The following is a 22,853-nucleotide window of genomic DNA, read 5'->3' as shown; positions in this document are numbered from 1 at the left end:
CAGCCTCCAAACAGGTGGAAAAATTATAAAAGGAGACTGAATTTGTGGCCCCTCCTGGACCATTGTGGGTTCAGGCTATCTCCTGTTTCTCCTCCTGGTGCAGAAACTCATACAATGGTTTGGGTTGGAAGGGACCTTAAAGACCATCTATCTCCAACCCCCCGCCCTGGGCAGGGACACCTCCCACCAGCCCAGGTTGCTCCAAGCCCCGTCCAACCTGGCCTTGAACCCCTCCAGGGATGGGGCAGCCACAGCTTCTCTGGGCAACCCGGGCCAGGGGCTCAGCGCCCTCAGAGTGAAATATTTCTTCCTGATATCTCATCTAAATCTCCCCTCTTCTGGTTTGAAGCCATTACCCCTCGTCCTATCACTACATGCCCTTGTAAAAAGTCCCTCTCCAGCTTTCTGGAGGAAAGTAGGCCGCCTTCAGATACTGGAAGGGGCTATAAGGCCTTCCGAGAGCCTTCTCTTCTCCAGGCTGAACAACCCCAACTCTCTCAGCCTGTCTTCCCAGGAGAGGTGCTCCAGCCCTCGGGTCATCTTCGTGGCCCTCTTCTAGGCCCTTTCCGACAGGTCCGTGTCCTTCTCGTGCTGAGGGCTCCGAAGCTGGATGCATTTCTGCCCCAAAAGCCGCTCCTGTTGGCAGCAGTGCCCTAGGAGGATGCTGCCAGCCCCCGGAGCTCTATCTCTGCGCGCTGGTGGCCTTGTCACCTCACAGGTTTTGGCTCCTGGGACCACCTGGTGTTTTGCTGGTGTTTCTGTAGTCGGCGACGCCTCCCCCCGCGTGTTACCTGCGGACGAGCGCGTCCCCCAGCTCCGGCCAGACGGAACGCTAAACCTTCCCGCGACGACGGGAAACGGGCTGGGGCTGGGGCTGGGGCTGGGGCGGGGGCGGGGGCGGGGGCGGGGGCGGGGGCTGGGGCTGGGGCTGGGGCGGGGGCGGGGGCGGGGGCTGGGGCTGGGGCTGGGGCTGGGGCTGGGGCTGGGGCTGGGGCTGGGGCTGGGGCGGGGGCGGGGGCGGGGGCGGGGGCGGGGGCGGGCCCGCCCGCCGCGGGGGAGGAAGCGCGGCGGGGGCGGGGCCGGGGCGGAGCGCGGCGGGGCCGGGGCGGCCGCGCGGGCAGAGCTGGCCATGGCGGCGGCGGGAGCGGGCGCGGCGGCGCTGGCGGCGCTGGCGGCGCGGCCGCTGGGCGCGGCGGAGCCGCTGTCGCTGGGCTCGCTGCGCGGGAAGGTGCTGCTGGTGGCCAACGTGGCGTCGCTCTGAGGCACCACCACCCGCGACTTCCTGCAGCTCAACGAGCTGCAGCGGCGGTACGGGCCCCGCGGGCTGCAGGTCCTCGGCTTCCCCTGCAACCAGTTCGGACACCAGGTAGGGCGGGCGGCGGGGGACGCGGGGACGCGGGCCGGGGACGAGCGCTCCGTCCCGGCTGGGCGCTCACGGGCTTTTCCCGGGGCCGTTTTGGGTTTGTTTCCCTAGGAAAATGCCACCAACGAGGAGATCCTGCTCTCGCTGGAGCACGTCCGTCCCGGCAACGGGTACAAGCCCAATTTCATCATGTTCGAGAAGTGCGAGGTGAACGGGAAGAACGCGCACCCCCTCTTCACCTTCCTGAAAGAGGCGCTGCCCTTCCCGCACGACGACCCCTCCTCGCTGATGACCAACCCCCAGTACATCATCTGGTCCCCCGTCTGCCGCAACGACATCTCCTGGAACTTTGAGAAGTTCCTTATCGGCCCCGACGGCGTGCCCTTCAAGCGCTACAGCCGGCACTTCGAAACCATCAAGATCCAGGATGATATCGAATTGCTTCTGCAGAAGGTTCCCAAAAATGCTCTCGAATAAAGCACCGCAGCGTGCGCTGCCCAGCCCCCCTCGCTTCCTGCTCAGCTCCTGCCTGGTTTTCTCGCAGGGGGCTTGCTCCTCTGGCAGAAATCCCAACGTCTCGTGCAGGTTTTGCTTATGGTGGTGCATCTTCCAAATTCTTGAAGTGTACTTGATGTTTTCAAAAGTTGCATGTGGATGTTTGGGAAACTATGCGGGGGAAAGCAGCCATGAGTCTCAGTAGCTTACTGTGATTCTCTGAATAAAAACAATATTAATGTGTACCTTCTTTAGGGCTGTGGTGTGTTAAATCCGGGCGAGTTGGGTGAAACATGGTGGCCACGTTACCCCTTCATCAGCTCATGTGGGTGCTGGCAGGGGCTGACTCAAACCACTCAGGCGTGATAGTGCAGTCAGGCTGAAATTGGAACGCGATCCCAGGGCAGGCGATGGGCAAAGAGCATTTGCGAGCTCCACACACTGTGAATCATTGCTGCGTCTTACCCTGCGCCTAACGAGCTGGGCAGAGTGGGAACAGAAAAACCTTCCCAGAACAGAAATACCTTGCCAAACTAATTACTGGCCCTCACTTTGCCTGCAGAGGAAAGACACGGTGGCACACGGCCAGGGGGTGATTTTATGCTGGCTGATGAACTCCCAGCTTGGCTACCAACAACAGGCCGCGACAGGCAGGTAGATAAGCAGGTCAGCAGCCTGGGCTGCTGCGGCAGAGGGCTTGGGGATGGACCCATCTCGTTATCTGGCCTCCATCGGTGCGTGCCCGGGGGGAACTAGCGCAGGAGCAGCGCCTGCCGTTCCCCTCCTTGTCCCAGAGCCGCTGCCCCCTTGCTGGCCCAGCTGTCTCCTGGCCCTCCCACTTTGCATCGGTGGTAGTCCAACACGGATCTCTACATACTCCCCCCGTCCTACATGAAGCCTGTATCGCCATTGTGCATCCCCAACACCTTGCAATGCAGGGAATCACACAAAGAACCAGTTCTTTTGTGTTCCCAGTGTGGAATTCCAGCCTGTTCAGCCACTTCTCCCACGGAAACTGTGCCTTGCCTCAGAGTCTCCTTGTTGCCCTTTGGACACAGGAATTGCACATGACACTCCACATGTGGGTGCACCAAGGCTCAGGCAGTATTTTCTTCTTTTTATTCCTTCCCTAACACTTTTTTGACTCCTGCCAACCGTGGAGCTGACAGGTATTTTATGGCGTGGTTACAATAATCCCGACATGTTGTTCCTGCGCAGCGACCATGGATTTACAGCCTACTGCTGAACGGCTGGAATTGGGATTGGTTTCCCCCAGGGAACTATGAGCCTGTGACAAATTTCACCTGTCATCGTACTGCCCAGTGGCTCAGGTCCTTCTGCAGGTAAACTTTCCCTCCCTAAATGGCTCTGTGAGCACATTTTCATTACAAGTCACCCCTCATGAGGCCTCGCAGCACTGTGTATAAACTTGGTGCTGGAGTGGGGAGTACCAACACAGACTAGAACCACAGGCTTTCAAAAAGGGAAGGTAAAGCACTTTCAAGCACTAGTGCACTGTTTTCATAGTTAAAAACACTCGGGATGTGATTTTTTGTTTTGTTTTTTTTTTTTTCCTGTTCATATCCTCTCACCAATGCGCTGGTTGCTTTGTTACTGTACCTACGCTGAAGGCCCCTCCGGGCTGACCTGAGACAGTGGAGCAAAACCTACGGCCGGCTCCACCCTGCTACCCCTGAGTCATCCACTTTGAACTCTGATTGCACAATCCTCAACGGGCTATTTCTTCACTTCCAGTGCAGCTCGGTGGAAAAAAACAGGATGTTTTCAGTAGCTATTTCAGCTTCGGAGCAGAAGCTGCTTGATTTGGGGGATTATTTTTCAGTTAAATCTACTTCCCTCATTAAGGCAGGATGTTGAAATATGCGGAGGATCATGGGCAGCAGGAACTCACTGCATTGAAAAACCGTTTCTCGACATGAGCTGCGGCACTTCCTCAATCCCGACTCACCAAACTTCAGCCATTTGAGCGCAACCTCCTTTGCTTTGCCTGTTCCTTATCAGCCTGCGGCCCCCGCTGAGCCCCACCACTGCGGGGGAGCAGAGCCTAAACCTGCCGCTGTTCCAATGCCAGCCCTGCCATAAAGGGTCTCTCGCTGAGCCTGCTGGTGCTTATTCAGTGCTAATGGGCAAGGGATTTATTTACCTTCCGGCTACTGGGGCTGTGCTGGCAGAAAAAACAAAGCAGCAGCTCCAGAACAGATACAGCCACGCCAGCAGGACAGCGACAAGATTCCAGGATGAAAATCAGCCATGCCAGCAGGAAAACGAATGATCCCAGTGTAAGCACACCAGCAGGAACTCAGCAGTGTAGATAAAAGCCTCCCAGTCTTGTCATTCCCCATCTCGTTCCAGCGTTCCCCAGAGCAGCTGGCTTCTGGGGTAAAGTGGGCAGTGCTGGGGAGGGCAGCCTGCGGGCTGGAAGCCTTGGAACACCGGCAGAAGAGCACGGTCCCCACGCAGGCTCTCGCACCCAACGTTACTTGGTGGTGCGACCAGAGGGGAAGAAGACGTTTCACTACAGGTAGCAGCTCTGCGCTGAGGGTAGACCTGAAGAATCCTCAGGGATTATAACATGGCACTAGTCTATTTCTGTAATTTCAGGGAGAAACAGACCGACTCAGTAGGAAACCTTAAAATAAATACTACTTTAGCACACTTGGATGCGTCTGTGGTTTGAGGACGTTGTCCTTTCAACATCCCCTGTCTGTCACATCTGCACTTCTACGCTCTTTCGATTTTTTTCTACTTCTGCACTTTTACTGCAAACAGTTAATCCCTCTGTTGGTGCTCACCCTGCTTTTCCATTCTTCTACGTATCAGAGTCCCACATATTCCCCCCTTTCTAGAGAATGTTTGCCCCAACTTCTCCCCCCTCGGAATGATTCCCTCCTGCCCTTAGCTGCTGGTAGTTGCCATTAATTTCTTAAATGTTTAAACAAGTTCAGATATTTGTTGCTGTCAGGAGTGTTAAGTAGCTGCAAGGTAAATTATCCTTCCTGCCCCGTCTCCCTCTCCTGGGTTCCCTGGTGTTCCGCCCACCATTCCCTAGCACATCTCCTGAAATCATGGCTGATGAAACGCGGTGTTCAGAAGTGTCTACTCAACAGAAATGCCATCAAGCGGAGCCTGAGACCTTTTACTCAGCCTGTTGAAGGTTCTTTCGGCTATTTAAAAATTAATTATCATATTATTTGTTATTAATTTCATTAAGTTTACTAATATTTATTAATATGGTTTATTTGTATTCATTTTATTGATATTTAATAATTTAATGATCAATCCCCTTTAATTATTATATTGAAATACAAAATACATTAACTGTGAGTTTATTTATGAGGTCCTAAACTCCACAGAGGACTAAGTGGCAAATCTTATGGTCCTTTTCATACTGAAGAACCGCCTAGGTGATATAATAGTTTTTTCCAACCTTCAGATCTATGAATATATGAACGATTCTGTACTTTACAGAGACAGCAACATTTAATTCATTAATATTAGTGGGGCCGAGTCAGAACCTCAGTACAGTGAGAAAGAAATACAATCCAGGATCTCAAGTCAATTTAAACTGGTGTTGACCAATTCAGGACACTGGTCTCATGTTGGTGCCCCTCTCGCCATGACCAGCCATCGGGTTCAGCTGGAGACAAGGGCAGGAAGCCGCGTGGCTGAACGGAAATTGCTTGGAGAGACAGGAGAACACAGACAACCCTATCTATGGCGAAACTGTAATAATGTAATTTCCTAGCACTGAATCAGAAAGCTTTGAATGAGACCATTTTAATTGTTTACTGCACTTTTTATTAGAAGCAGGTAATTCATTAGCAGAGTGAGGTCAGCCACCTAAGCATTATCTCAGAATAGCTGACTCATTTTAAAAACACACCCAGTCTTGCCACAACAGGGTGTATTAGTTTCTCGAAGCCTAAAGCGGCCCCAGCCTTTGAGAAAAATAGAAGTAACAGGACTCAACTCTTGATGGAAGAAGAAAATGGTCTTCTTTTTCAGTGTTAACTGGATGGACTTGCCCTATTATCAGGGGAAAAAAAAAATAACAGGCCTTTGGCATTTTTCCCTGGATAGTCGCAGTGCTGCCAGGTGTGAGGCAGAGCCCCCCTGCCCCCAGGAAAGCACTCCCCTGCACAGACAGTCACGGCCCCAGCACATCACCCCCTGCCCCTTTTTTTCTGTGAGCTAAATGGAGTTATACGGTGTAACAGTTTAAAGCAGGTTTTTAATTCTCCGAATCATCATCTGAATCCTTCGCAGTCTTCCGACTTCTCAAGGTCAGGCTCCCTAAACATCACAGGACATGCTACTTGAGAGACAAACACCTAAATCACTTCTTGAGAGGTTATTTCCAGAGACACTTTCAAACCCCTGAGCGCTCCCCAGGCGGTTACTCATACCCCTCCTCCTCTTTATTCCCCTAACAATTTGAAGTCTCCTTCCCCAGCCAACGCCCTGACCAGAGGGCTCCACCCGCTCAGTTACGGGAGAAAACAGAGCACTGAACCCACACCGTCCACACCACACGCCTCTGCCGCCTGCTTTGGAGGAGGCCGCTCAGGGGCGACCCTCATGGCCACGGAGCCACCTCGGGGACGCGGACCATCCATCCCCCTCGCCAAGACGAGGCCCCCCGCACCTCGATACCCCACAGACTTGCTCCAAGGCCTCCCTCCGCCCTGCCACTCCCCAACCCCAACTGCTTGCCGCCCCTCCGCCCCCCAGAGGCCACTACAAGATGGCGCCCGCCGCCATGGTGCCCGCCCCGCGCGCGCGGCCCCGCCCACCACGTCAGAGGGCGCGCGGGCGGGGCGGGGCCAGCGTGGGCAGGCCCACCCAGTGCGCATGCGTACGCGGGCCGACATCCGCCCGCGACGGGGCTTGCGCACCGACATGGCGGCGGCCGAGGGTGGCGGCGGCGGGGCGCGGCCGGAGACGACGGTGCAACGGGCTGAGCTGGGGCCGCTGCTGGCCACGGCCCTGAGGCCGGGAGAATCTTGGTGAGCGCGGCCGGCCGGTCCTCCCCTCCGTCCCCCTCCCCTGCGGGCGGTGGGGCCTGTGGGAGCGGGCCGGGCCGCTCCGCGCCGGGCCGCCGCTGAGGGGGCCGCGCCGCCTGGTGCCGTGTGTTGCAGGTACCTGGTGGACAGCCGGTGGTTCAAGCAGTGGAAGAAGTACGTAGGCTTCGACAGCTGGGATATGTTCGGCGCCGGCGATCCCAGCCTCTTCCCCGGGCCCATCGACAACTCGGGTCTCTTCGGCGGTGAGTGGCGGCGGGGAGCGGGGCTCGGGCGGCGGGGCCTGGCCCTCGGGTCGCAGCCTGGCCGCGGGGGAGCGGCTCCCTTATGCGGTCGTCTCGTCGTGCAGCTTTCGCTTTTGGAGCCCTGTGTTCCGGGAGGAGACCTGCGGCCGTCCCGGCGCGGCGTCTGCTTACCCGTAGGAGTGTTGGTGTGTCTCAGGGTCATGGTGTTACGTGTATTGGCCTTGAAAAGAAGGGGTTCTGTTTGATGCCATGCTTTCTTACATCTCCCTTTTAGATCCAGAAACTCAGAGTTTAAAAGAACACCTCATTGATGAGCTGGATTATGTATTGGTTCCCACCGAAGCCTGGAATAAACTAGTAACGTGGTATGGCTGCATGGATGGACAACAGCCTATTGTGAGAAAAGTAAGTATGCGTGAACCAAGTTCTTTTCAGCCTGGTTTCATTATCTTATTTCTACTGAACTTAGACAATGTTTATTTTGCTAGATATGAGTTATGACAGGATCCTTGGCAGTTCCTTGAAGATAATAACATGAGGTCTTTTTGCCTTGTTGTCTGAAAGAATGGCCTTCCAGTATTACAGTTAAAATGCCTGAATCTTGACTGATTCTGAGTTGATGGATTATATGGGGTGAGAACCGTGAACCTTGTTCTGGTGAACTTGTTATGTTATGGCTGGACTGGTGCAGTGCTTTTGTGTTGCATGGAATAGTTTATGCTTTGTTGAAAAATGTGAGTTGTCAGTCAAGCTTTACAATCTTCTGGGACAGAATGAGGCATTGGAATAAATTGTCTTTTAGTACCAGTGGCTTAGGGGCTTCCTCTGGAGTTTAAGGTGAGTCTTGTTTTCTTTTCCAAAATTCTGTGATTCTAAGATCATGAGAAGAGATATATTTGTGGTTTTGTTCTGTAAGTCTTATTTTTGTTTGGCAAATGCATTCATAAATGGATTCTGAGTATATAATCTGTTTTGGAAGGCGAAATTTGCAAATTGCTTTTTTGAAATCTATGAGATGCCTCTTTATGGGTAAAAGTGTTTTTGTTTTTATTTTAGTGTTGGGGTTTTGCACTGCTTAAATTGAGCAGTGCCAGTCTGTGGGCTTCATAAAGACTAATCACTATACCAAACAAAGAGTGTTGATATAATGTACAGAATTAGTATTGCTTAAGTTTAATTGGCACTATGTTACAATGAGGGCGGCCTTAAGGTATGCAAGACCCAGGAAAAAGTGTAGCACCAGAACAGTAAAAGGAAATAAGATCCCTGTCTTGCAGACCCACTTATCCTCATTAGTGGTACTGGAACATTGTCATTCAGTGTGGGTTAGAAACTGTACGTAACAAGAAATTCTGACATCTTCAGGAAGCATAAATGATCCCAGGTTCACTCTGCTGAGTAGACAGAACTCCCGTGTAAAGCAGAAGCAGGGGGAGTGGAAATGAATTATAGCATATAAAGGAGGTGTGTTTTTACTAGAAACGGTTAATTTCTTGAGGAATAGAAAGTCTATACTGAGAGGAAAAACTGGAAGTATTACTGATCAGTGCCTCCCTGAGTGAGGAAGCATTTGTTCATGAACTGGTGAACTGCTTTCACAAAGCTGGCGTGTTAGGAGACACTCCCTTTTCTGAGAAATTCAGAAGTTGGACAAGAGGTTCGAAAGTTGTTGGGGGAAATGCTTTGGTGACAGGCTTAACCGTATGAGCCTTCTTTTCTTGGGATATCAGGTGCCACTCTTCAACACTCTAGTGAGGGCTAGAGCATAGAGATAATGCTCTTTTACAGACAGAAGATGCTGAGTTATTGTGGTCCAGTTAAAAAAAATTAGTCTTTTAAGTTTTGAATTACTATGAGAGTTTCAGTCTCTGTTTACTATTAACCTGGTAACAGAAGTGCATTTTTACATCTAAAAAAATGTTGAAATACAGCAGAATACTAGGTTTGTGGGATGTTACAGCCTCTTATAAAAAAAATATAAAGTGAAAGGTGAGTGGGGCACTCAAGCTGCGGCACTGCACCTGAGCAGAACGTGGTCAGTATCTAGTTACAGTATTCTCCAGATAGCATTGGAAGTAAAGCACTTAAACTTGTGCTCCTTGAATGCTTTAATCCTTTTCCTAAAGCTGGATCAACTGTAATTCGTACATCAAAATATCCATAAAAGTAGGATTTGGGAAGTAATTTTCAGGCATCTTTGCAGTTTTACAAGCTGGTGTATGTGCTTGGTGATCAGGGACAAGCACAGGAGGATTAGATTAGATTTATTTGTGGTTCAGGTTTCTTTTGATAATCTCAAACCAGGTTTTCAGGCAGTCTTCTATAGAGTCCCACTGTGAAGTGTATTAATTTGCAAAATGCAAAAAATGCGCTTCCTCCATGGTTGAATGCATGTTGTGGTCAGATTGCCATCCAGTGGGATGGCCTGAGTTTTACGTTGGTGGATTTTGTTCAGAGAGCAAGTGAGCTGATCAGATGCTGTTTAAAAGACATCTGCAGGCGATTAAAGACTCTTCTTGCCGTTCATCTGTCCTAATGCACAGGGTGATCTGATCAGAAACCTCTTCTTGGAAAGAGTTCCTCCATTTCTGAATACGGTTCTTATTTATTTGTTTCTAACTATAGAATGTTGGAGAACAGGAAGTCCCACTTCGTGAAATTCCTTCTAAAAAAGAGATAGAGAACTTGTGAATTGGTTCCTTTGCATTCTTTGGGGGTGGGGGGTGCGGTCTGATTTGCCTGTCAAGAAGCTATTTAAACAGGGACTTCTACTTTCTCTTTCTGTTGTAACAACAAAACACTGAAGATCTTTCCAAACATATTTGTTAATTACTTACCTTTAAAACACCTTGCATATTTAATACAACCCTATAAAAGTTCAGAAGAGGGAAGCATAACTTGGCCAAATTCTCACAATAAGTCTTAGTCTTAATTCTTCATTTCTTTCCAAAGCTGGTTAAAGTTTTTTTTCTGTAAAATGTTACATGCGTAGATCGTAGCAAGTCTGGTGTCACACGAATAGAATATTTCAGTTGTAAGTGATCTAGAACGATTGTCTAGTCTAGCTGCCTGACCACTACAGGGCTGACCGAAAGTCAAAGGAAATTATTAAGGGCGTTGTCCAAATGCCTCTTAAACACTGTTACTTTTAAAAATTATACCTGCTGGTTCAATAAAACATGATCTCAATTTCATAGACTTTATAGCTGCAAAGAACTGTGGAGGGAGTTGAGGTGTGTTTTTTGTTTTGTTCATTTTTTTCTCCAGTTACTTCATAGTTGTATCATAACTGGTTTCTGAAATGTGCTTTTCTTTCTGGCATAATATGTTTAAGATCTGTAGGTGAAGAGCAGTGTCTAGTCTTACAGAATACCTTTCTAAAAATATGCTGAAAGCTAGTGGGGTGGGTAGATGTACCTGTTGGAGTATTCTCTCAGATGCGAAATTGATTTGAAAATGTCTCTGGAATAAAGCAGTGTCATCAAAACAAGTTCTGACATATTAATCTGTTTTTGCAAGGAGAGCATAATGAAGCAGATTCTGTATACCATGCAGAAAAATAATTAATGCTTTGTCTTACTCTCTTCTAATAGAAAGGATTTTGCTCCAGTGTTCCAGGCTTGTTTCTTTTTTTTGTAAACCTTAGCCAAAGACTAGAGGCAAAAGATATTTTTTTTTTTTCTAGAGCACTCTGATTGTGTGATCAAATATTTTTCCTGGGTAATTAGCTGGCACTATCAGTTCAGCTATAATGATGGACCTTTGGAACTTTACACTGTGGAAGGAAAGCACTGGGATTTCTTATGCTTTAAAATCAAAACAAAACCCCAAAACAAGCTGACTGAGGTTGTGACTGAATCTGGACTTGAGAGCAAGTCAGTGTTCAATTTATGGCTTAACTTGCAAGACTTCTAAAGACTTAAAATATTTAGACGAGTTTACCTTATGGAGGACTGCTCAGTATTTTAACTTTGTGTTATTTTGTTTATCACATCTGCCTTCTGTTTGCAGGTAGTGGAATATGGTCTGTTTGTGAAGCACTATAAGGTTGAAGTTTATCTTCTTGAGCTGAAGCTGTGCGAGAGCAGTGATCCTGACAATGTAATTAGCTGCCACTTTAGCAAAGCAGATACTGTTGGTAAGTAGCTCTCTGATGCTACTGTGATGAAGCTCTGCTCCGATGCTACCTCAGGAGGTATTTTGTGCCCTCCAGAGCAAGAATGATGTTGATAAACTGGAACAATTCTAGTGGATACCAACGAGACAGTTGGGGTTGGAGCATGTGATGTGTGAGAAGAGGCTGGGGAAGCTGCGTTTAGCCTGGAGAAGACTTTGTAGGGACCTGGTAGCACCTGTGAGGAGGTTGCTGGGAACATGGAGTCAGGCTATTTACTGAGTCACAAAGCAAGAAAACAAAACAGACAATAGTCATAAATTGAAACAGGACAGATTCCAACTGAATATAATGAAAACATTTTCCCTATTAGGAGAGCTAGACATTTGAACAGGGCCCAGAGGGGCGGGGGAAATCTCCTTCCTTGAACATCTGATTGGATAAGCCCCAAGCAGCCTGGTCTGAATTCAGTGTTGACCCTGCTTTGAGTCATTGGACCAGGAACCTCCCGAGTTTCTGCCAGCCACAGAATTCTGTGTGCGACATGGGGAGTTGTGGTTAAGAGCTTTGAGGAGCACATTGTTGACTAACTCATGTCCTGAATGAACATCCATGTCACTCACGTAAAGCAGTTCTGTCTCTGGTTCTGCTATGATTCCTTCTTCCTAGCATGTTGATATTTTTAGACATCATCCTAATGGCTCTTCTACATTTCTGTTCTTCCTGAAATTTGACCCATCTCGATTTATTTCTCTCTCTGTGTGTCATGGCTATATTTTCCTGTGTAAAAATGCTGAATGTCAGCTGTCATATATGTCCATAAAGACGCTTTTTTCTTTTTTTCCAGTTCCCTGATGCATGGCCTGACAATAGTAACTGAAAACACTTCCTTCTTGAACCTATGTTTTCAAATGATGACTGTTTCTCAAAAGTTGTCCTTTGGGCAGAAACTTCTCAATGTGTCTCATTATTAGTTTGTGGACTTGACAGGCAAATACATACTGAAAACAGGAGTTTTTCGTTCTTTCAGACTAAATATTAGACAAGCTATATAAGCAATTGTAACTTCAATGATACATTTTCTCAAAGAATCTTGTAGTATCAATGATATAACTCCTTGCTGAATGTCTAGCTTGTTATTTTTTTTTTTCAAAAGTACACATGTTTTATGAATTTTGGTGTTTTTTTCCTCCGGAACAGCTACCATCGAGAAAGAAATGAGAAAACTATTTAATATCCCAGCTGAGAAGGAAACTAGGTTATGGAACAGGTATACAAGTAACACTTACGAGCAGCTCAGCAAGCTGGATAGCACTGTGCAAGATGCAGGGCTCTATCAGGGTCAGGTAAGCGGCTTAACTCTTTTTTTTTTTTCTTTAGATTCTCATGTACTGCTTCCTCTGATATGTAATTTTTTTTACTTGCTTTTATGTACTTTGAGCAAAAATTAAAAATGTGATTTGTTAATGATTTTGAAAAATGTGTAGCAGACTTGCAGTTACCTTTCTTTATTACCTGAATACTCTTTCAGGTTGTTCTAATAGAAGTGAAAAATGAAGATGGCACGTGGCCTGGACAGCATTTCCTGGCAAAGTAAGCAAGCATCTTCTAAAGTTTTCTGCTGTTTTGTCTAGCTTGTTTGCTTGGTTTTAGTGACCACACATTCTCTGTGAAAGCCTGGTTATCACTGGCTATTGTGGATTTCTTTGTTTTGGGTATTTTGAAGGGGAGAAAAAGCTTGAGTATAAATATTCTTCAGTGGTTCTGCTGCTGGTTTCTGTTTCTTGGCAACAGTCTTCTGTTTTTAAAGCCCATTTCAAATAGGTTGTGTAAGGATTAAATAGCTTAGGTTTCTGTAGTGCTTGGGAGACGGAAGTTCTATTTATGTTGAGCTAGTCTACTTAAAAAGCTACCTTTGCAGACTGCACAGTGGGGGGGGGGCGCGAAATCTGTCTTCTACCATTGTAGAACAAAAAGGATCTTGCAGTATATTTCCAAAGCTGCCAGTAGTGAATGCTCAGACTTCTGGTAGTTCCTCCTTAAAAAGGGTATAGAAATAGCGAAGCAACCCCCACTGCTGCCAAAGACAATTATCAAGGCCTCTAAATATTGACAGTCTCTCTCTACTATCTAATTTAGAGAAGAGATGGTAAGAGGAAGGCTTATAGAATCACAGGATCATCATATTCAGCTGCTGTCGACCAACACCCCCAGGTCCTTTTCCCCCAGGCAGCTCTCCAGCCACTCTTCCCCATGCCTGTAGTGTTCAAGGGCTTGTTGTGCCCCTACAACAAGCCCTTGCAGGACCCAGCACTTGGCCTTGTTGAACCTCATACCATTGGCCTTGGCCCATCGATCCAGCCTGTCCACATCCCTCTGCAGAGCCTTCCTACCCTCAAGCAGGTCAATACTCCCGCCCAACTTGCTGTCATGTGCAAGCTTACCGAGGGTGCACTCAATCCCCTCGTCTAGGTCATTGATAAAGATATTAAACAGAACTGGCCCCAGTACTGAGCCCTGGGGAGCACCACTTGATGAAATATTGTATGTATAGAGTGAATGGTGTAGAATGGAAGTTGCATGCAATGATAAGGAACTGCTCTTACCACGTCATACTACAGAATGTAAAATTCTGTGATTTTGCTAGTCTGATGGCCTGCTCATTTTCCCGTGAGTAGACCATCAGACTAGATACTGATAAAGAAATTGTTTTACCTACAATACAGTTGACTTATAGAACTTGCTGCCAAGTGATCTCACTCGAGATCAAGATCTTACTAGTGTTAAACTTGATGAATGGATCAAATAGGTCAGTGAAACCTATTTTGAAACAATTCTTTACTGAGATATAATACTGGGTAGATGGATCAGGAGAATGTTCATAGGAGTATAATGAACTTTCTGTAAGAGCGCAATGTGAAAAGCATCTAAACATTCATATCGTGTATATAATCGAGTACTGGTTGACGGTATTAGAGAGGCAGCTGTGCAAGACCAGATCATAACCTTTTGTTTTGATGAGAAGCAAGCTAAAAAGGAGCCCTGTAGCATTCCCAGGGCTCAAATCTTTTCTTTTCAGCAGATTATCTGATAGGTGAAGAGTTTTAATTAACATTTAGTGATATTTGAATGAAAATGGTTATCAGTATGCAGATTAATATTTTCTAATGATGTAGAAATAAAGATTTGCTTATTATAATGTAGAACTCGTAAAATTGTTTGACTTAATGCTGATAATGGTGGCTGAAAGAATTGTAATATGTCATATACAGGTAGGATTATCTGTTCTGTTGTGCTTTGTCTCGGCTAACTATTTCTTTGCCCTTATCTCTGTTAATTAAGAAACTAAGCATGTATATTCCACATAACGTCTTCCTTATACAGTTGGGTGTATTGGTTTAGGAGGTTCTGCACTCTAGCTCTTATGTCCTTATTTAGTCTTGTAGGTTAAATGCATAATAACTGTTTGTTCAAAAACACTGTTTGGGAAGACAAGGAGGGGAAGAGGAAGCTGGACTGCCCCTCCTCTTCAGGACTGATGTTGGTGTGTGCTGATCAGCGCACAAACCGCTGACCAAATGAGAAGGACCTCTTTGTGTGGCTGGGCCAAAGGCTATCTCTCAGGAAAGCAGCACGCTTTAATGTCTTTGGGTTATGATGAGCCCTGCTGGACTAACATCATGCCTTCCTACGCCAAAGGTGGCTGTGTCGTGTAAGGCAAGTCAGGTAGAAAGATCGGTCTTTAAAATTCTTTCTGTGTTTGAAATGGGTAGAGGAAAAAGTTGAGACCTTACTCTTTCATAGACATACGATAACAAAAGATAATGAGCAGTGAGTGTTTTCCTGTTAGATTCATTCATGTTTTCTATGCCATTTTATGTCTTTGAGCTACTAATATTGTACAGCAGTTGCCTTGATAACCCCCAAACTGCTTATGAATGTTAGTCATACTGTTGAGAATAATGAGGAACACTATACTGGATGTGGACCAGGTGTGTTCAGTAGCCTGCCTCGTACTGTGGGCAGTAGCAGACGTATGTAGAAGGGGTAAAAAAAAGTTCTCTATAAGAAGAGGGCATAATTAGCAACACATCTGCCACGGTATACTGCTGTCTTCCAGTAGCCTGCAGCTGAGAGTGTTCCCGAGATGGCTGAGTCTAGGTATTTATGTTGAATATATGTTGGCACTCTGGAGTGACTTTTCTGCATTGTGGTGCTTCCTCTGTTGCGTGTCATGACTCCCTGTCAAATGTGAGTGGGTTGGTGACAGTGTAGGCTGGATCATTTGTAGATATTTTCTTTCTGCTGCACTTTCAAGGGTTATTTCACAAAGTTTTTTATCTATTTGTAAGGGATTTATATTTAAAAAAGAAATTGTGAAGCTCTATTCTTTTGTTATCTGATATATTCTTAGTGAATAAGCTAAATTTAACTTTTCTTGAATATATTTACCTATTTACCCTGTGCTTTCCTTCACATCAGTCACAATTCTGAAGTTTATTTGGTTTCCTTCCCTTTTTTAGTGTATCTTCATATAAATGCATAAATATTTAATACTCTGTGTTTTGTACTTTATTCGATGTTTGAATATTCTCCAGTTAGCTCTCATGTTCTATTGAGAATTCTTGATTTTTTTCAAGACATTAATTTATTAAGGGTAGTTTTGTATTTCATTTAGTTTTGAATACACTGTCTAAATTCCACCTCCCTATGAAGTTGAAATCTAGGAAAGCACAGTGCAAAGATCTTTTTTTTTGTTAATCTCAGGTTGAGTCTTTTACATAAGTTAATCTTGGAGCAACATGGATATTTTTTTCCCTTGGAGAGAGATAATTTAATAAATCATTAATAAAGCTTTTCTGTATAATTAAAAAAAACAGCTGCTTGTTTAACCATGTTCTTTTATTTCCCAGATATCTCAGCATACAAACCTCAAGTGAAAGTGTACTCTGGGACTTAGTCTGTTCTGAGATGATCTTCTTAAATTTTTTTCTTTTGCTATGGAAACATTAGGTGTCTGTACTGCAATTAAATGTTGCCAGCATTTTAACTGTTTCTGGGAGCTGGTAAAAGACTCACTAACCTGGAGCACAGAGTTCCAATCTCATTATTGAGTTGGGAGGCCGTTTGTCTTTCCATGGTCGTGTGTGTGCATACACGTGTTGCATTAAATCAATATTACATGTTTAAGACTCCAGATTAATGAGTTTAGTGCAAAGTCATAGGGACTGTTTATACATGTGAAATCTGTGGGTGATTGTGAGCAATTGAACTGGACAGAACTGGTGAGAGAGGACGGAGGAGAGAAGAGTAGCCAGAGAGAAGGTAGAGAGCTCCCAGCCCAGAAGAGTGTGAGTGTCTTATCCTGCTCACTGATGAGGCGTTCAGGGTATTTGTATTAATACTACAAAAGGTAATTTGCTAGTAAAGCGGGTTCTTGTCTGTAGGAAAAAACTAATGCTTTTTGGAAGCCAAAGCTGGAAGCAGAAGTGAGTTGGGAGCTGCATTAACAGCATGGCAAAGGATAAGTGAGACTATCACCCTGAAAACCTGTTCTGCTCTTTCGTGAGGCTAAGCAAGTCTGTAATGTTGATAAGCTGTCATACTTTCTAAATAAACTTGCATTTTGAAGTTCTGAAGAATTGGACTCCTAGGTGCATCTAGTGTCATCAGGAACTGTGAATGCTCTGTGCTGAGGTGTGGTTTAGAAGAGAGCTGAGTAACTCCAAATTTTAATCCTGTCTCAGGCAAATATTTTGCTCCAGTATTCTGTTTCTCAGCTGGAGAAAAAGCTGTTTAGCCAAGACCGTGAAGAACTTTATATTTGGAGATCTTTGGGCCACATCACGTTAATCCTAAAAGCTTATGAGAAAGTTTTTCCTTATTTAGAGTTTTGAGGGCATAAACAAATGGGATGTAGAGCAACAGTGAGCATCTGCATGCCTGCCTGCATGCCAAAAGAGGCCTTGGAAAGCTGGGAGTTCGTATCACTCGCTATTTGCAGAATATGTGTGTGCACGGTGACTGTGTGGGGTGGGTGTCTCTGTCGTAGCTATTTCTCCCCACTGTTTGCTGCTTGTCAGAGGCCCTGGCTCTTACCAGGGGAAACCGCTTCTCCACGTGTTTGACAGCCTTCTGTGTGTTTCCCCTGCCATCAAGCTGGCTGACGTTTTACAGAAAAATGCTCTTAAACTCCACAGCAGTCCTTGGGTGGTATATTCCTGGCCACTGCTGTTTGTTAGTTTGCTCCCCAAGGAACAAAGTATTTTCTTGTTGTAGTCTGAAACTGCTTTTACTACTAGACAAGGTTTTAGAAGAGGGAATGGATTATAGTTTAGGAATTTCAGAGTTGGAGGCATACTTTGTTTCTGAAGGGAGATTATACCAATGACTCTGTGGAACTTAGTCCTCTTTAATTGTTACTTGTAAGACTCCCAAAATCAGAGCTAGGAGAGTTCCAGCTCAGTCCTAGCACACACTCTTTTATCCTGGGTATTGTTTTCTTAGCACAAGCAAACAAGAAATTGTGTCGGATCTATAAAAATAGCACCTCTTCCATCAGGTATTGCTTTTGAAAACAGGAGTGAAGATGTATTTAGCATGTGCCTGGTAGCTGCCTGCCTCCCTTTGCAATATGCAGCAGGGAAATACCTTTTGGTTCTTTGGTTGCTGCTGGAGTCTTCTTGCTGTTTCCTCTTCCCGATCCTCTATTTATGGGTGGCGCGTGGTGGACTTCCACCCGGTACTCTCCTCAGTAAAATACTGGAGGAGTTGTTGCTTGATTCACCCATCTTGTAACATGTGGCTTTTCTCAACTACTCTGTCTTGATTTAGGCATCTCTTCAACCTGATATAACATTCAGTGATGTTACATGCCAGAAATTACTGTGCAGTTTTAAGACCTCAGTGGCTGATACGTGTTTCATAGGTACCTAATACTGTAACTAAATGCCCTTTCGTATTTAAAACTGATCTCCTTCCCCCACTTCCTTGTCTGTTGATGATTTCAGAGGACCCCTTCAGCAACTGGGCTAAACATTCTGTGGGCAGATCTTTATTATGTGACTTTCAAGTGCTTGAGTCTGCAGCAGATGCTTTCAGACTAGCATTGATTATGTAAGATAAGTTAGGAGGCTTTTGCATGTAAGAACTTTCTAAATGAAAATCTATTATGGCCTCTGCTTTGCCAGTTAAATACAAGGTCTAGCTTTTCCTACTTTGACAAAATATTTTTAATTTTGTTTCATATTGGTGGTTTAAAGGAGTAGGACTAATTCTACTGCATACTCTGAAGGTAGCCTCGACTGAACTGAAATACTTTTTCTATCTCTGTTTTCCAACCACTTGAAAGCCTCTTAAAATATTTTTTCAGGCTATTCAGCTTAGGAGTTTTTCTACTTATCAACCATATGGCCTCACAGTTTCTGTGCTAGATTAATCTAACTTTGTCCTCTTTATGTTGCTAGTCTCCAGATTCTTCCTCACTTGCCATTTATGTGGGGTTTTGAAACGTGTGGCAAGATGTGAAAAGGCTGTCTTTAATCCTCAGTCAGGGGGCAACGTGCATCAGTACTGTGAAGCATGTAGTTGTGTGTGTGGATGAACAACATGAGTCCAAAATACATGCTGGACTCCGTGGGAACACGATCCTGTCCTGGTTCAGTCTCCTGAATGTGGGCTTCTGTAGCAACCTTGAGGCAAAACCAAACAAACAGCCTCTGGTTCAGCAGGGAAATGCTGAGTGTGCAACAGAAGACTTTTGATAACTAGCACAGTGTCGTGGTTTAGCCTCAGACGGCAACAAAGAACCACATGCCGCTCGCTCGGGCCTTCCTAATACAGGAAGAATCAGAAGAAAAGGCAAGACTCTTGGGTTGAGACAAAGGCAGTTTAACAGAACAGCAAAGGGAACAGGCAAACAACAACAGTAACACGGATAGAGGAATATACGAACACGATTACGGGACCGCCGCTCCCTGCCGCTCACCGACCCCCCGCTCCAAGCGGGGACTCCCCCGGCAGCTCAGGATGGGCATGGCTCACATGGCATGGAATACCAGGAAAAATTAACCCTATCCCCGCCGGAACCAGGACACACAGTAATAAAGCTGCACGTGGAATGATCATGTCTTGTGAGGTTGTCAACAAACTTGCAAAGTAGACTAATGAGGCATTTCAGAAGGAGCCAAGTGAATTGTTGAAAAACTAACGATTTTTGTGCTAGAAGACTTAGAAGTTAAAGTATCATATCAGTGAGAAATTTAAAAGTTTATTTTAACATTTAAAAGCTTCAGTGGGTTATGAGAAGTAGAAATTGAAGAGCTACAGGCAGCAGATGGAGGTGAGCACAAACCAATATCCAGATGACGACATGCTGCAAATGAAATGCAAGTTTCTTCTGATTGTAAGGGATATTGATCATTGGAACAGTTCAGCTGTGGTCTGCTGGACTGGCTGTTGCTGGCCACTGTGAAACCATGATGGTAGATTTCTCTAGAAGATGTATTTTAGCTCAGACAGGAGTTATCTTGAGAGACTCAAACTGTGCTGAAGCAGGAGGACTGATTCCGCAGTCATACCACGCAGTCTCATCCTCAAACCTGCGAAATTATTTTCTAGAGTCCCTGAACTGTTACATGGTTAGATGAAGTCTTTCTTTGCTATAGCGTACTCCTGTGTAGATTTTGTTGATGAAATGTGACTGAATGTATTTATGCCTGTCAGAAACATTGCAGTGGTGATGAAAGGGAAGCTGTGTTGGCGTGGCACCTTCCAGTCCGGAGTTTGTTGTGCCTACAGAGAGCAAACTAAGCAAACTGAGAGTACATTCAGTGGCAATCCACTGAGTAGGCCAGAATATTTTGGAAGATTCTAAGTAATAAACTTTAAAGAAGAAATAATGTTAATCTCTTACTTCAGAGCAAGGTGTTGGGGCCTCCATTTCCAAGGGAGCAGAAGTCACGTACTGTGTGAGACAGCAGTGGAGGGGGCAAGTGGCTTGGACTAGTCAAAGTCTGCATGTTCCACGGAAACCCTTTTTGGGGCATTGGGGATAAATGCTTGGCATCCAGGACTTCTGTTGTCACCTCTCTGTGCAAATGAGGCTGTCTCCTTGAGAGCCTGCAGTGTTGTGGGATCATTAACAGTAGCTTCCTGGGTTTCAAATGGGAAGATTTCAGAGAAAAACATTTTTCTTAGCCGCTATCTGTGCCTTTCACCTGGAATCATAGCTACCTTTGTGACTGTCTCGTGAAATGAGGGGGAGCAGCTGTGCTTAGTAAATCCTCAGTCTGTCTTTGGTTATTACAGAAAGATGAGTAACTTGTAAAATGTAGGAGTGCTTAGAATTTTTTATCTTCCCAAGTCTATTTTATTTTTCTTTTATTTCTCTCCACACTTGGAAAGCTGTTGGTCTCTCTTTCGTTGTTTTACTTCTTACATGATTCTTCCCAATTTTCTAACAGGAATTTACTCAAGATCCTTGATGACTTTGTATGTAGACCTTTTCCCACTCTGTGACTTGTCTCTTATCTCTGTTTTCTGATCCATGTTTAGTCTTCCCCCATAGTTCTTAGCTTTATTATGTGCGTAGGATACTACTGAAGTACTTCTTGGAACTCTTCAGTTGCCATCTGACTCTTCCTTATGCACTGCCTCTATGCTTCTATTGGAAACTTTGAAATCCCTTAAGAGGTTATCCTCCTGTTCTTTTCTTCCTGTTAGATTTTCTTCGTATTATTTTCCGAGCTTCTTATTCTATACTCTTACTGAGGTCAAACATGTCAAGTAGAGATGCCACATTTTCAAGTCTAGCATTTTCTAGATTGCCCTTCTTTGCTTCTAAATAATTCACTTCTACTTCAGACTTTTGAAAATGTGTTCTTAGTGGATTTACAGGCTATTGTTAGCTTAATTATTTTATTCTTGGCCCTCAAAACTCCTGCATGTGGAGCATGAGTCTGATAATTCTTGTGTTAGTCTAGACCCTCTTGTTCTCTCATTGATCTTATCTTTGTGTCCAGGTAATCTTGAGAAGTTCCACCTCCAGCATGTAATGACCAGAAGGGTGTGTGTTGTCACAGAAATGGTTGTCTTAGTTATTTCCGTAGATCTGCTCATTCTTGTATACTTTCCAGTATACTTTTTGGTTGTGCTGGCTGGTGGGTTGGGTATTTTTTAGCATGCTTCAGATTTAAACTGTGTTTGGGGTTTGCGTTTTTATCTGGAAGCTCCTGTCATAACTTGTTTTCTTCTGTATTTGTTTTACTGCTATTATATTTCCAAACTGGTAAGGCTGTGCAGCTGTTCATGCCACAATGGTCAAGGGGAGGCAGTTCTTTGTCTTTTAGTTTTTGCTTCACAGCGGTTTGCCAAGACTCTTTTCTTAGTAGCATCTCAGCTTTCAATATGCATTTTTAGTTGTATCACTGAAGGATCAGGGCCATATTAAAAGAGATACAAGAATAAGCTAAAGCCTGAGGGCTCTGTCCTCTGCTGGCACTTGCTGTGCTTTGGGTGTATTAGACACTGTTGTGTGGTTGTTGGTGTTGTGCACCTTTTTGCATTCAGTTTTGCATGTTTATTTGGGCAAAGATGGAGAGAATAGACTATTTCCCAGTTAGCTCTTGCTATAGAGAAATGAATCAGTATAAAAATATTTTCTTCAAGCTTATTTATGTAGTACTACCTTGTGGGTTTGCTTTCTTTATGGAGCCAAAGCTGTCTATGACAGAACATTGCTGAATTTTGGTGGCTTGTTGGTCTTTTGTCACATTGTGTTCTGGTTCTTTTCTGGACCAGGAAAGTAGTAGTGTACAATAGCCTGGGATTAACAGCCAGTGAGATTTGAAGCTTAGGTACTTTTTTCATTTATTTCAGTATCTTCAGTCTCAAAATGCTGAGGATTGCTGTGTGCGCTGCACATACGTGGCAGTGTGTCTTGCCTCCAAGCAATGTAGTTGTATCAACTAGGCTCTGTAACAAACGGTCTTATGCCCCCACTGGTTATCTTACTAATTAACGTTCTTTTTGAGTAGATGATTTAGGTTTCAAATAGGGAAGGAATGACTTTGTCACTTTTAATGTGGGCCAGTGTTTTGTGGTCTTAAGATTGGGAATCTTTTTTTTTTTGCTTGCTTGTTTCAACTTGAAGCTTGCTTCCCTGTCACTCATGCTATCCAAATTGCCTGCTTATTTCAGTCTGGGACCCAGATTCTGCTTTAAGCAAAAATTGTTACTCCTGCTTCTGATACTTTTGTCTGAGGCTTCTGTTCCAGTCAAGTGTTTGGAAGTGTCATCACACAGGTCAAAACAGTAAATTCTGTGTGTGGGAACTAACTGTGATGTGGCAAGTCCTTGGAGTTTTGTGGGAGGTGGGGCTGGGGGTGAAGAAAGTAGTAGCACTGTTTCTACTTCTTTTTCCTTTCTCCCAGATCAAGCACTGCAACTAGCAGAAACTTTACTACCTCTTCAAAATCATCAGCAAGTTCTTATTCCTCAATGTCTGCCACTTCTGTCATTACTAACGGTGATAGCAGTAACTCCTATGGACTGAACAGCTCCCACCTGGGCAGGGGGTAAGAGCAGGAATGTTC

The 22,853-nt window shown here is 45.2% G+C and overlaps 2 protein-coding genes across 11 annotated transcripts in view; both read left to right on the top strand.

The window, feature by feature from the left end:
* Positions 1 to 1,093: 1,093 nt before the first annotated feature.
* On the top strand, positions 1,094 to 2,108 carry GPX1 (glutathione peroxidase 1). The gene is made up of 2 exons (XM_063347880.1): positions 1,094 to 1,366; positions 1,475 to 2,108. Exons 1-2 carry the CDS (start codon positions 1,130 to 1,132, stop codon positions 1,838 to 1,840), a joined length of 603 nt encoding a protein of 200 aa, XP_063203950.1. The 5' UTR covers positions 1,094 to 1,129; the 3' UTR covers positions 1,841 to 2,108.
* Positions 2,109 to 6,692: 4,584 nt separating this feature from the next.
* The window catches only part of USP4 (ubiquitin specific peptidase 4), a 46,115-nt gene continuing 29,954 nt past the window's right edge, over positions 6,693 to 22,853 (top strand). For 9 of the 10 annotated variants that reach the window (XR_010072846.1, XR_010072847.1, XR_010072849.1 and 6 more), the window contains exons 1-7: positions 6,693 to 6,885; positions 7,018 to 7,145; positions 7,420 to 7,550; positions 11,157 to 11,283; positions 12,460 to 12,605; positions 12,791 to 12,852; positions 22,692 to 22,835. Coding sequence is in view for 6 of the 10 variants with exons in the window: in XM_063348454.1 (XP_063204524.1) it covers positions 6,731 to 6,885; positions 7,018 to 7,145; positions 7,420 to 7,550; positions 11,157 to 11,283; positions 12,460 to 12,605; positions 12,791 to 12,852; positions 22,692 to 22,835 (893 nt within the window). In the remaining 4 variants the exon portion in view is untranslated. The remainder of the gene's footprint in view (positions 6,886 to 7,017; positions 7,146 to 7,419; positions 7,551 to 11,156; positions 11,284 to 12,459; positions 12,606 to 12,790; positions 12,853 to 22,691; positions 22,836 to 22,853) is intronic. The other variant, XM_063348456.1, reaches the window with a different exon arrangement.

The sequence above is a fragment of the Chroicocephalus ridibundus genome, chromosome 10, assembly GCF_963924245.1.
Source record: "Chroicocephalus ridibundus chromosome 10, bChrRid1.1, whole genome shotgun sequence".
Lineage (NCBI taxonomy): Eukaryota > Metazoa > Chordata > Aves > Charadriiformes > Laridae > Chroicocephalus > Chroicocephalus ridibundus.
This window is presented reverse-complemented; position numbering and strand designations above follow the sequence as displayed.